The sequence below is a fragment of the Zeugodacus cucurbitae genome, chromosome 2 (genome assembly GCF_028554725.1).
Source record: "Zeugodacus cucurbitae isolate PBARC_wt_2022May chromosome 2, idZeuCucr1.2, whole genome shotgun sequence".
NCBI classification, from domain to species: Eukaryota; Metazoa; Arthropoda; class Insecta; order Diptera; family Tephritidae; genus Zeugodacus; species Zeugodacus cucurbitae.
Window position 1 is genome coordinate 68,180,260 of NC_071667.1, and position 14,236 is coordinate 68,194,495.

At 39.1% G+C, this 14,236-nt stretch overlaps 1 protein-coding gene across 1 annotated transcript in view; it reads right to left on the reverse strand.

Moving 5' to 3' along the window:
* Positions 1-1,869: 1,869 nt before the first annotated feature.
* LOC105216383 (mucin-19) overlaps positions 1,870-14,236 on the reverse strand; it is a 99,442-nt gene continuing 87,075 nt past the window's right edge. The window contains exons 5-8 of the mRNA XM_011190848.3: positions 9,955-13,882; positions 9,706-9,804; positions 9,501-9,639; positions 1,870-9,281 (exon numbers count right to left, since the gene is read on the reverse strand). Of these exons, the coding sequence (XP_011189150.2) occupies positions 6,414-9,281; positions 9,501-9,639; positions 9,706-9,804; positions 9,955-13,882 (7,034 nt within the window). The 3' untranslated portion in view covers positions 1,870-6,413. The remainder of the gene's footprint in view (positions 9,282-9,500; positions 9,640-9,705; positions 9,805-9,954; positions 13,883-14,236) is intronic.

Here is a 14,236-nt window from a genome sequence, read left to right on the forward strand (position 1 = left end):
AATAACGGGTACAAAGTAGCAAGTATATATGTTTGTATGTTTATGAATTATGTGTTTTTGTGTTTGTTCGATTAATTTGAAGCAATTTTAATTACCCACTCATAAATATAAAACAATAAAATTGTCTTATTAAAAAAGGTTAAAAATGTTTTGAATTTAATATATTTATAGATATTGATAGGGTTTGTAGTTCGAAAATGCGTAGTATCGAAAAATGGCTTGCTAATTAATTGGTTGAGTAAGTTAGAAATAATTGAAAAATAATTTTTCTAACAGTGCTGGCCTATGGGAGAGCACAGAACTGTGTACAAGTATACGTATTTGAATAAAATAAAATTTCTTACAAAAGTAGAAGAATAATATCATGCTAAATGGAGGAAATAATAGTGCAAAATAATGTGGACGAAGAATATTTTGAAAAAAAAAACCCTATGGAATAGCCACAGTGTGACACTTTCAAAAAAAAAAAATGTATTTGTTGCTTATTCGATAGTTTATAGTTCCAAAATATATCCTGTGAAACTGAGTATTCTTGAATATATTTACTATATAATGACTAACCTTTTGATTTTTTTACCTAAAAAAACGAAATTTTCTTTCAGAACTAAGCTTTTTTGTTAATTTTTGATATTTTTCAAAAATCGTAGGTCATTGTATAGGAAATACCTTCAACTACCCTTTTTGAATTTGTTTGTTTCAGCTACTCATTCTGCCAGAATCATGTCAGCAGTTGGAGTACTTTTTTTTGGCACCACCGAAGACAGAACATAACTCCGTTATTTTTCAATATTTTTGTAAAAAAAATCATCTTAATATATAACTGAAAATATACCATATTATGTCCAAAAAAATTTCGAAATAATCGATCGAGTACTTTCTTAAAAAAAATCACGAAAATCGTTTATTTTCAAGGGTTACACTGGTATAGCCCCTTAAGGAGATATGAAAATATTGCTGGAAATAACGGTAAATATCAATAAAAAATTTAAAATTATTAGTACGAATTTTGAATGTAATGTAATTTGAGGGTAATGATGATTTACGAGATCCAAATATATTAAAAATAGAAACAATAAAAAATTTTAGCATACTATTAGGCGTTAGAAACTTCTCGAATTAGTCCGCATAGTTTAGAATGATTTTTTTGTGGAATCTATGTAAATTATTGTTGTTGTAGCATTATACAAAATTATTCAGGTGATTTTTGGAGAACATTTCTGAGATCAAAGTTCTTCGTCGTATATAAATTCGTATCCATTCCGACTACACATACCCCGCTGTTAAGAGAACTGTGCAGGCAGCCTTTAAAGCACTGTTTATTGCCACTACAATACTTACTTCAAAAAGAGTTTTCCTTTACGTTACGTTACGTTAATAAACAAACGACCAAAAATGTATATTTTATAATTTATTAATTTTGTTTATTAAATATTTATGACAACACCTGATAACAGTGTGTTTTCATGATTTGTTTTGTTTTTTTGTTGTTTTTGTTTCATTTTGTATTTTGTAAGTGTGCGCCAGGTGGGTGAGTGTAGTGTTGGGCAAGTGTGCACACTTTACGTATTTCACGCCGCCGCCGACTTGTGCGCACACTCACACGCCAACAAACAAACACGACGACGACTGCGCTTTGAAGTGGTTTCTTTGTGTTTACGGTTTACGGTTTTTCAGTTTTTCAGTTTTTAATGCATATACATATGTACATATGTATATTAAGTCCAACTTGCATTTTTGTAATTTACTTTATATTTAGAGTTTGTTTTTGCTTAGAATTTCCGACGATACTTTCTTTGACTAACTTAATTAATATACCAATAGATATTAAACTTGCTTATTTGTTTCATTCTGATTTTTGTTTTGTTTTGCTTTCATTGTTGTTTTCGAGTTATTTTTTCTTTTGTTTTGTTTTTGTTTTGCTTTTATAAAATATTTGTGAGATTTTTTAAAATTTTACATACATACATACGATATATATATCATTATTATAAATTTATTAAATATATTATTTAGTTGTATTAACATTAAATTTAGTAGTAATGTGTTGCATAATCATTATTTTTGATGATTATTTCTTTTTTTTTTTCTTTTAAGATAATTAAGTTACTTTCAAGTTTTTGTTTTTGTTTTCTATTTTATTTAAAAAAATTGTTGCATTCCTTTGTTTTATAATCGCTCCGCCACATTACACATACAGACATTCATCAGTAAATATTGACTTACGTACTACTAAATACAATTACCATTACAATTACAGTTACATTTGATGCGTATTTAAATTGAATTAAGTTACGTATCCTTTGTGTTTTCGATACTTTTTATTTTTTATTTTTATTAATTTATGCATTTTATTTATTTAATTATGTACCTCAGTTTAAGTTCAGTAGTTTCTTCCTATTAACTAGAATTTGTTGTTGTCACCATTTCGGTTTTAGGTTTGCTCTCGCAATCTTTACTAACTTACATAACTAGGTATATATATATATGTATATATGTAGATGTAGATGTATGTACGTTTAGATAAATAACTTGTAGGTTCACACTGATAATTGGTTGCGATTGCATGTACTCATGCGCACACATACATACAGACGAATATGTTTAATAGTATTTGTGTTCGAATATCTTGGCTTTCGCTGTTGAGTGCACATACCGAGCGCTTCTTTGAAGTTTTGGAAATAATTAAGTGAAATATATATTTTATTAAGAACCAGTGAGGACAAAAAGAAGAGATTAGGGCAGCTTAAAATTAAATTTGAGTTTAATTTTTATACAACTCCTAACCTCACTTTCCTCATGTGAGGTTCAAGCTCAAACTTATTGTCGAAAGCTGTTTTCGAATACTCTATTACTCGAGAAAAAAATTATTTTGGACTCTGTTATGAATATTACTGCAAAATGCAATGCAAAAAGAGTAAAATTTAATTACTTTTCTACTCTAACCTCAAAATTAAAATCAAAAATTTAAGAAGATGAGTTTTCGGTACATATTTTATAAAATAAAAGTCGATATCTGAGGTTATGACGTTAAAAAAAACAATATTCTTTATCCAAAATATTTAAAAAAAAATGTTTTAAAGTATCTTACGATGTTCGAAAAAATTCGAAATTACTATTTTTTATTTTTTTAGTTATTTTCTGTAAGAATTTTCGAATTAATCATATTATTACCAACAAAAACGATTACGAAGAATCTTTAAGTTTCAAATATTTTGATATTTTTGGATTCTCAAATATTTCTCAATACAATTGTACTCACTACAAATATATTTTGGGCAATATGATTTTCGAAATATATTTTAAAACAAAAATTGGATTTAGTACAATTTTATAATTACTTTGGATAAACCTTCTAAATTCCAAAAAAGCGGATATTGTATCAAAAATAACTGTTTTCTACGTTGAACAATTATTTAATAAAATTTTGAATTTTTTAATAAATTTTTAGAAAACTGAAAATAAAATTTTGAAAAAATCTAAAACAAAAGCACTCAAACTAAAAGAAAGCTTGCCAGTTGCACTTAACCTCAATTTTCGAAACTCATCCACATATACATTTTTTCACTTTTTTTTCGTACTATAACTATATATTACAAACGCCGTATGTATGTAAGCCCACAAGTACATGCAACAATCGCCAATATTGGCGCTGTCTTGTATCTCTTTTATAGATAATAGTTTATATATTCTTGTTTTTGTTTCTTGTTATCATTAAAATTATTTCATGTGTTTATTTTTCAATTTTTGGATCTGTTAATATTTCATTTGAATACACATACAAACACTGATTGTTATCATAAAATTTTAAAAAGGAAAAAATGTTCACACATCTAGATCTTGTTTGTTGCTATCTTACAATTTTCACTAACAATTTCAATTAGTTATTTACAAAAAAAAAAAATTAAAATAAAATAAAAAAAATCTTGAACTCGCTATTACTGTACTGTAATAAATTACATTTTATATGCTATGCTATGCTTAAGGTTTTTTCTCATTTTGTAAACGCATAACGGTATTGCAAAGTTTTTTGAACATTTCCTTAACAAAGTTGGCAACGTATTTCCATATTAGCATTGTATTGCATAACTGCAACTGCCTGCCATTCTACGACTTGAGAATGTACATATGCAGTGATTGCTTTGCATTTTAGTTTTATTGTTACGCTCATTTTGTTTAAACAATTTTCCAGTTTCAATTTCAATTTCACTTTACTTGCTAAGCGCTACTAACGTTTCTTTAATTTATGCATTTTTTAATTGAAACATTTTAATTTTATTTTTATTTTGTTTTTTTTTTTTTTAATATTATTATTTGTTTTACGAAAGCCACATACATTTTAAACATAATTGCGTAGTTTACAACCAATTCGTTTGCCACGCCCACTTGTGGTGGTCAGTTTAGCGGCGATTGTGATTTTTTTTCGTTTTTGTTTTTGTAATTTTAATTTTAACGTACATAATTACATACACATAATTGTTAAATTTGTAATAGCTTTTTTTTTTTATTTTAAATAAAATTTTGCTAATTATTTTTTGTTGCTTTAAAGCATGTTTAAGACAATTTATTGATTTAAAGAATTCAGTTGCACGAGTTCGTTTCGTTTGTTGTCCGGTTTATTTGCCTAAATTGCCGATTGAAAATCGAATTGCTAAGAGACACACGCTTTTGGAGCTTTCACGCAAGGAAAGCTTTAGGCGTTTGGAGCTTTCACGTAAGAAAAGCTTCAGGCGTTTGGAGCTTTCACGCAAGGAAAGCTTTAGGCGTTTGGAGCTTTCACGTAAGAAAAGCTTCAGGCGTTTGGAGCTTTCATGAAAGTTTTAGGCGTTTGTCGCGTGTGTTGTGAGAAAACAATGTTGAAGCTCCAGGGGTGATGTGTTGCCACATGCGTATTTTTGTTTTCATTTCTTTTACACTCTCAGTACTGTCTGTCTGCTAGGCAGCAGCAGCTTTGTGTTTATAAACGATGCTTTTTTCAGGCAATTTATTAACTTTTTGAAATTTTAGCTTTTATTGCTTCATTTGCTGGGTTGTGTATATAAAATTTGTGCAATTCCACTATATTCACATAACGCTTTTCATATTTAGTTTAAATTATTGCTTTTCTTTGAATTATCTCTTTAGTGCAGTAGTTCATCGTGGTTCTTTATTAAATATTTAAAGTTTATTTTATGCAAAATTAAAAGTAAATGTTACATAAAAACGCAAGCATACATTTGTATGTCAATACATACGGAAAGTATAATAAATTTTAACAAATTAAATAAATTGTAATTTATCTAAAGTAATATATATATATATATAAAACAAAACAAATTGTTGCTACATTAAACTTACGCATCACTAAAAATTAAAATGTCGAACTTAAAGCTATAAATATCTTTATATTTATACTTTTTGGAGCAGCGACACCCGTGAAGAGGTATACCGTGTATGATTTCAGAGAGAGATAGCGAGCTTATAAACACAATTTATTTCAATTTTTGCTAAAAAAAAACACGCTTGCTGTGGCAGCAGAAATTTCGAAATTTTGTATAACTTTCAACGCACTTCACAAAAGCAACATAACCTCAAATGCCAAATATGTATTCATATTTTACATGCTGTTTTGTTTTTGTTGTTCAAGTGCATGCTAAAAATAATATTTTTAACAATTTCCTTTAAATTAAATACACAATTTTTATTTTTATTTAAAAAAATATTCAGTGAAATATCAATATTTTTTAAGATAACTTTTTTGAAGTTTTGTGAATTTGCGTATTAATAAATAGTTAAAAATAAAAATTTTATATTTTTTATTTATATTTTCATAAAAAAATGTTTTATTTTAAAACATAGTGTAAGTGTTGAAAGTGCTTCCAAATAAAAATACGATATACTGTTGTGTTGAAATTCGAAATTCAATTCACCACACAAGCTACTAATAAAATTATAATAAAAAATAAATAGTTTCTAAAGTTAAAACTTGTCAATTAGACCTAATAAAATTGATAAAATATAAAAAATTAAATTAAAAAAAAAATAAAAATAAAATTAAAAAAAACTCGCCACTAACGCCCTTGGTTTGGGTGCACTCGGTCCCTATACAACTTACCAACTTAAATCCGTTAAAAAGTGCAAGTCACTCTGCACAACATACGCTCATACACTCAATGCTCCACGCACACATTCTACTACTAAGTACTCGTACTCCTTTTATGACGCACAGCTCATAAAGCGCTGGTATTGAACTCCAGCAATACGCCAGTATTTACAATATTATTACGACCATTGCCAACCATATTGCCGGCGGCGATCGCGGTTATAGCCGCTGCGGCAGTTGTTGTGGCTCTAGCAGCGACAGCGCTGCGTTGTTTCGCAGTTGATGTCTGTTGTTGTTGCGACTGCTGCTGCTGCTGGTCCGCTGCAGTAAGTTGTCAGGATGTCATTATGGACTTGACCGCCTCATCGACCAAACCGGCGGCAACGCAATTGAAATCGTTCGCCAGCAATGCTTGCTGTGAAGTCTCCTGTTGCTGATGGTGGTGTTGTTGTGATTGCTGCTGCTGCTGCTGTTGTTGTTGCTGTTGGTGGTGGTGATGATGATTGTTCGGCTGCATGCCCTGCAGGTGATTGTGATTGAGCAACGCCAACTGTTGTTGTTGCACATGATGATGTTGACTGCTGTCCAAAAGTATGTTGCTGGCATTGTCACCAGCGGCTGGACCACTACCGCCACCGCTAATTAGGCAATCGCCCAACTCATCAACGAGATGATGTCTGCGCTTGACGCCATCTTGACAATTCACCGACGCCTGTTGTTGTTGGCGATCGTCAAGTATGCTGTCGCCGAGCAGCGAGCCCATCGAGTGATCCAACGAGAAGTTCAGCGAGTCTGCCGATTCGCTGTTCTGCAGATTGAGTATGCTATCGATGGCGTTCTGCACGTGTCGGCTGATGTCGTCATCGAAGTCGCCGCCACCGCCGCCAATGTGATTCTGGTGCATATGCGCCTGCAGTTGTGGGTGCAGTTGATGGTGCGCTTGTTGTTGTTGTTGCATGTTGTGTTGTTGCTGCTGTTGCGCATTGTTGAAATGTTGCTGGTGATGACCACCGACACCGTCCAACAAGTTGCTGAATTGATGCTGCGTCTGGCAGAAGACACCCTGCTGTTGCGTGGACATTTGCAGCATCTGCGCCGCGGCTGGCTCTACGCGTATGCCGTCGTGTAGCGAAAGCAGATCGGCCTCCATAATGCTTTCGTGATGCTGGCGCGATTGCTGTTGTTGCGCAGATATCGGTGAGGCTGAGGAGCTGGAGGATGCAGACATGGTGCAAATTTTCTTCGCGCCATCGAGCGTATCGTCTGCGTCGGCTGACATCAGTTCGGCATTCCAACGTCTTTTGCGCGAAATCTCACAATCACCGCCAGCATTGGCTATGAAGTCACCAAAGGGTGCGTCCATGTTTTGCATCCAACGCGTTGTATTTTGGGTGATGTTCAACTGCATGCTCTGCTGCATGTGCTGCTGATTGAGGTGTATTTGCTGTTGTTCACTTTCGAAGAGCACATTCTCTTGCGTATTTGTGACGCGCATAAAACTGTTCGCCGCGCTCAGTTCGTTGTCCCATAACCGCTGCTGTTGTTGTTGCTGTTGTTTCGATTTGTTGTCGACATTGTCATCGTTCGACTTCCGCTCGCCGAATATATCCTCCAGGCCAGCCTCAATGTCACGCGTGTCGCTGCCACCGCTTTTGCTCAAATGTACGGGCGACTCACCGAACATGGCCTCCAGTCGAGTCTCGACAGACTTATGCACATCAGCCATGTCATCGCCGGAGTCGAAGAACTCGTTCAGTGACGATTGCATGTGATTGTGAGTATTTTGTTGCTCTTGTTGTTGTTGCTGTTGCTGCTGCTGACCTTGTTGGTTCTGGTGATGGTTCTGCTGCGGCTCGTCGACTGCGGACTGCACACCTGATTGTTGATCACAGTTTGGCTGCTGCTGCTGTTGTTGTTGTTGTTGTTGTGGCTGCAGTTGGTGTTGACTCGAGTCACTGCTGCTGGGGCTCAACTGATTGTTTTTGTTGATGCAACCGTTGGGGAAGAGATCAATTAGTTGCCCAGACTGACCGTTGTTAAGTGTGGAGTGCGGCTGTTGCTGCTGCTGCTGCATATTTATGTGCTGTTGTTGCAAAGGGTGTTGCTGCAACCCAATCTTGTTTTCGGCGGTGATAAGATTCAACTCTTTCTGCAAGCAAAGCCAATCGTCTTCTTGTTGCTGCTGCTGCTGTTGCTGTTGTTGTTGGTGCTGCTGTTGTTTCAATTGCTGTTGCTGTTGCAGCTGTTGTTGCTTGGTGTTGTGCTGCAAATATTGTGCCGCAAAGCTATTATTGCTGGCTGCGGTGGGGACTGACTTTTGTTGTTGCTGCTGTTGTTGTTGCTCATGCGCATTGCCGCGCTCATTCTTCTCCCGACCGTGCTTGTTTTGCATTTTGGCGTTATTAGCCGGCGCAGGCACCACTTCCTTATGTTCGACCTTCTTCATTATAAAACTCGGTGTTATCTCCGATTCTATATCGAAATTTTCGAACTCTTTCTTCACATAGTCGCATGCAACTGACGACGGCACGACTTCACGCTTGATTATGCCGTTCAGCTGTTTGTTGCAGTTTGCATAGAAATTGGACGCGCCTAGCTTGTCTTTAGCGGCTTCCGCGTCAAACGAATCGAAATGCGTATTGGCAGCATAGGAGCCTGCGTCACCACCGCTGACCGCATTGTGCCAGTTGCGCTTCTCCTCCTTCTTCGGCAGCAAATCGTTCTGATGCTTTTCATCAGCCTGTGATTGTTGTTGTTCACGCTGTTGTTTGTTGGCGACATTATTTGATGTGTTATTGTGACTCGTGCTGTGCTTCAGCAAATCAAATTTGTCCACGACTGTTGGCACTGTTGTTGTTGGTGTTGGTGTGCCTGTTGCGTTCGCTTTGTTGTTGCTATTGTCATTGGGTTCCGTTTTAATTTCAAACGTCTTAAGTGCAGCGCCAATATTGTAGTTTGCCTTATCACACTCCAGCTCTGGCTCGTCTTTGACAGCTTTCACTTCCTGTTTAAGCTCCTGGGTTGTTGTGTCTAATGGCGATTCACTCTTCAGTTCATGCATTTCTTTTTGTTGCTGTTGAGCATGTTGTTGTTCGTAGAGAGCCTGCTCGCGTTCAGCATTTCGCAAGTGCTCCATTTCCGCCCTTAGATCGTCAATCATCAGTTGTTGGATTTGACAGGTCTCAGATGTGCGATGCTCCAGCTGGGGGGGGTGATATAAAGAGTTTTAAGCATGAGTTTTACTTTCTTCACAAAATTTATTAAGATATGATGGTTTTGTTCAAAGTTAATATGCTATTATTAATAATTTAATTTTCCCTAACCTCAAATAATGAATAAATAAAAAGTATTTTAGAAAAGTGCAGTTAATTGGGCAATATATCTCTTATTATTTGCTCCCTTTCGCAAGCCTATTACTCACCGTTGACTCTTGCATGAGAATCTTTTGATATTTGTTTGAAATTTTGTGATATTTATCCTGATATTGTAATGCCGTCTGTTCGAAGCGCTCCTCATCTTCATAGGGTAGATCCTCAACACTTTCATACATGCAGTGATATCTGTGAAAGCGGAGAATAAGAATTAGTATGAGATGAAAAAAAAGATTGGGAAAATGTTCGACTAACCTTATAAGCCGTTTGACAGCCTCCTCTTTGTTCTGAAAGGGATTGACATAGTCAGGATTCAAGCTGGCCTGCTGATCCAACTCCAATTGACGCAGAAACCTGAAACAGCAAACAAAATCAAAATATGAGTTTATGAAAATAAAAAATAATATAAGAATTTGCAAATATTCGAGTGATAAATTTAAGTATGCTTCTAGTCGAATGGCGAAAATTGTGTGGAGTATCGCGTATTTTCAACCAACTACTCACAAAGAAAGGCGTGCAAGTTTCGGCTGCGGTGACAAACTCTCCTCGCGTTTGAACAGGTGGGTGCCCAGCATTGCAGCGGGTATTGGGGTTGCCGAAGTGTTGGTGTTGGTGGTGAGCGCGTAAGCGTTGTTACCTCCCTTCTGCAGTGGCGCATGTGATTGAGCCTCCATGGTTGTTGTACTTGCTGTTGACATAGCGGTTGCTGCAGACGATGCTGTTGCTGTTGTTATTGCTGTGGCATTTGTCGTTGCTGCTATTGTTGTTGTTGGTGCATTAGCAGTTGTTGTTACGCATGTGATACTGTTCGTATGCGGCGCCGTTGTTGATGTTGCTGCCGCTGAGGCTGTCATCATTGTGACTGTGTGACTGACGCTCGTAAGTGCCGTTGTTGTTGTTGCGCTGATGGGCACCATGCTTGGCGCAAGTGTTGACAAGCTGCCGCCGGGCGCTTGAGTTAAAGCGTTTAGCTGTTGTTGCAACACATGTTGCTGTTGTTGTTGTTGTATGAAACCGTTTGCGCCCGCTGCAAAATGCGTGGCTATGGGAGTGCTGGCCGCACTGGTTGCTGTCGCTGCTGTCGAAACAGCGATCAATGGACTAGAGAACACTAGTGGCGGTGGACCGTTCATGAGCGTCGAACTACTGGCGCTGCTGCTCGTCACTAATACTGGCTTTTGTAGCAAGAATTGTTGTTGTTGTTGTTGCTGCTGCTGCTGCTGCTGTTGAAAGTGTAAACCTGGCGCTTTCGAGGTTGGCACGAGTGTTGGCTGCTGCTTCGGTTGGCTTAGTGGCGTCAGTGTGCTCATGTTGTTGTTACTCGAATTCGAATTCGGCGTTGCTAGCTGTTGAGTGGGCGTGGCAATTTTACCCTTACTATTGCTGTTATTATTGTCTTTGCCACGCGAAACCGTTGCGGCTGGTTGCAACTTCGATTGTTGTTGTTGTTGCTGTTGCTTGTTCTGTTGCACGGTTTGATGATGCTGCATCGGGTATATATGAATGCGATGTGTAACACCGGCCTGTGCTTGCGTCTGCGCCTGCTGTCCAGCGGTGGCGCCGCTCATCGACGTTGCAGTCACCGTCATGGTGGATGAGTGATTATTCGGCTGCACCACATTCGCCGGTATGCCCGAAGCGTTCGTCTTACCTACACCAACCTGTTGCTGCTGCTGTTGTTGTTGCTGCATTTGCGGTGGCTGCGTCATCAATGTAATGCCAGGGCCGCTGCCTATTGGCGGCATCTGCAGATACGCTTCCGGCGTGGGCATCTCCTTGCCGGCCGCCAGTATGCGTTGCTGCTCGGTATACAGCCGTTGCAGCGCCACATTTATCTCGGCATCGGCCATTGGTTTGGTGTACGCCGCAATGGCGGCTGGATCGAAGTCTGACGGCAGCGGCAGTGAGGTCAACAGCGACTTATGCTGCAGCTTAATGGTGAGGAATTGTATTTGCATTTGCACTTGTTTGAACATTTGTTGTTGCTGCGCCGTCAATTGTATGGTTTGCACACGTGAAACGGTATGTTGTGGCTGCTGTGGAGATTGCTGCGGCCGTTGCACTTGTGTTGGCTGTTGTTGTTGCACTTGCAGTTGCGTTTGTTGTTGCAACACATTCGTGTTGTTGGACGAATTTAGCGCAGACAGCGATGGTGGTTCATTATTTATGGTGAAACTCGGCGCCACTACCGTTGACGAAGTTGTTGTCAACGTCATACCGTTACTGCTGGTGTTGGCAGTGCTGACAAGACTGTTGTTGCTGTTGTTTGTTAATGTGGTGGAGCAACCAATAATATTTGCGCTGCTCACGAAGCTGCGCATATTCGGTGTTTGCAACAACATTGAGGCGGTGCTTGTTGGTTGCAGTTGTTGTTGTTGTTGTTGCTGCTGTTGCTGCTGTTGTTGTTGCTGCGCAGTGGCGCCCGAAGTGACAAGCTGTTGCATGGGCGCAGTTACACCGACCAATTTGGTTGTTTGTTGCAACGTTTGAAATGGTTGTATACTATTGGTGCCAGTTGTTGTTGTCAGATTGTTGGACGCCGTTGATCCAACCTGCTTGCCGCTAGCAACATTCGGCTGCACAATTTGCACAGGATTATTGTTCGGCTTTTGCGAAAGTGGATCCAATTTCGGCATCGGCTTAACGACGCTCGCGTTTTTAATGCCTGCCGTACCGCTGGCTACATCAGCAGCCGTTGTCGTGGCCTTCGGCTTGCGCACAGGCTTCTTCTTCGCAACTGCGCCTGTTGAGGCTGCATTTCGTGGCGGTTCCAATTTCGCCTTGCTCTGATCTATAATAGGCGCCACATTCGCCACCTGCTTCGTAACGGTATTTGTTGGCGCAGTGGAGTTGTTCGAGCTGACGCCGCTGGTCACACTGCTCAGGGGCTGTATAGGTTGTGGATGCACTATCTGCTGTTGTGGTGGTTGCAAGCGCTGCTGTTGCTGCGCCGCCTGCTGATTCGCGTTCAATGTCGTATTCATGCCCAACAATGTTGGCTGCGGCTGCGTGCTCGGCGGCAGTGGATTCACATCGTTAAAGTGAATCTGTCCCAACTGCAGACACTGCGCTAATTGTTGAGCATTGATGCCGGCCGGCGCGATCAGTAAACGTTCGGTAGGACCGATCGAGGCTGCAGTTTGGGTCGGACTAATTGGCGTGATTTGATTTGTTTCGCTGTTCAAAGAGAATATTTGCTGTGTCGCGGCGTCGATTTTCGGCAGTGACACATAGCGCTGCTGGCTTTGGGCGGCCAACGATGCGGCACCAAGTAGCGCATTGTTCGGCTGCTGTTGCAGCATTGTCTGTTGCTGTTGGAGTTGCTGCTGATGTTGTTGTTGTTGCTGTTGCATTAACTGTGCCATATCCGGCGTTCTCGGAGCGTTGTACATATTTTGTTGCTGCTGGAAGGACTTTTGCTGCTGTTGTTGTTGCTGCTGCATTTGCAGTTGTGGTGACTGCTGTGGCAGCTGTAATTGAAGCGTTGGACCTGTCGTACCATTTGCAGTGGTGCCACTGTTCGAGAGTGCCGTTGGCGCAGCATTGAATTGTAACTGTATTGTGGGAGTTTTGGTTCCCACAGCTGCTGCAACTTGTGCGGGTAGCGTCAACTTATTGATGGCGCCCGTATTGTTCGTTAACAAAGTTTTAGCTTGTTGCTGTTGCAATGTGCTATTCATCGAACTAGTCGGCAGTAGTTGCGGTGTAGCTGCACCCAAACCAACACGATTGTTCTGCATATTATTGCTATTCGCACTGATATTGCTGCTGTTGTTATTACTGTTGCTACTATTATCCAACCTTGTTGGCTCATTGATTATTGTCACATTTGGCAGCGCGCCTTTGAGTAGAGCCTGCAGTAGTAACTGCGATTGCTGATCTTGCGGCTGATTGGCATTGTGTCGCAATATCAGACGTTCACCTTGATCGGACACAGCCAAGGTGAGACTTCCGGTGAGTTGTGGCATAAGTGCCGCTGCTGTTGCGGGCGACCCCACTGATATCGACACATTGCTGGGCATACCGGTGAGTTGTGGCGGCAGTATGGTGGCCGTGGAAAGGCCAGGTGTCGACATTATGCCATTATTGTGGGCACTACCGCTGCTCGAAGCCATCGAATTGGTGGGCTGTTGTTGTACTGTCGGTGTTTGATTAGATGATGCCGCCGCAGTTGCGGTGGGCCCTGATGTTTGTGGTATGGCCACTAGTTGTACCTGCCTGCCATCAGTGGTTAGTTTGATAGTGGCGGCGGCAGATGAATCGTGTGTTTGTACGTTTGCCTGAGAGTTTGGTGGTTGAAATATAATCGGTTGTGGTTGTTGATGATGCTGTTGTTGTTGTGGTAGTGGTTGCTGTTGCTGCTGCTGCTGTTGATTGGACTGCGTTTGATATTGCGAAGTGGGCGGTAGTGTTGACGTCTTAATATGGAGACCTGTTGGAAATATAATACAATTATTAGTACTCTTTTCTAATTTCAAGGAAAATATTGTTGTAAATGGAATATAATATGTTTTAATAAATAATACTAACTAAAGTATTTACTACGTACATGCATACTACACGTAGCCCATTTTATTCGCTGTGTATATTTTCTACGACATTTTCGTGTAGTCAAGTATAGGTAGTCCTAAGTGATGTATTTAAATATTGCTAAATTTAAAGCAAAACTCTAAATATCATCATCTGACTGAATTTTATTTCAATCTCACAATTAATAAAAATCATGTGTTATTTTAATTTCAGTTAACTGTAATCGTTTTGCTTTTCAATGGTTTGTGACCTGACT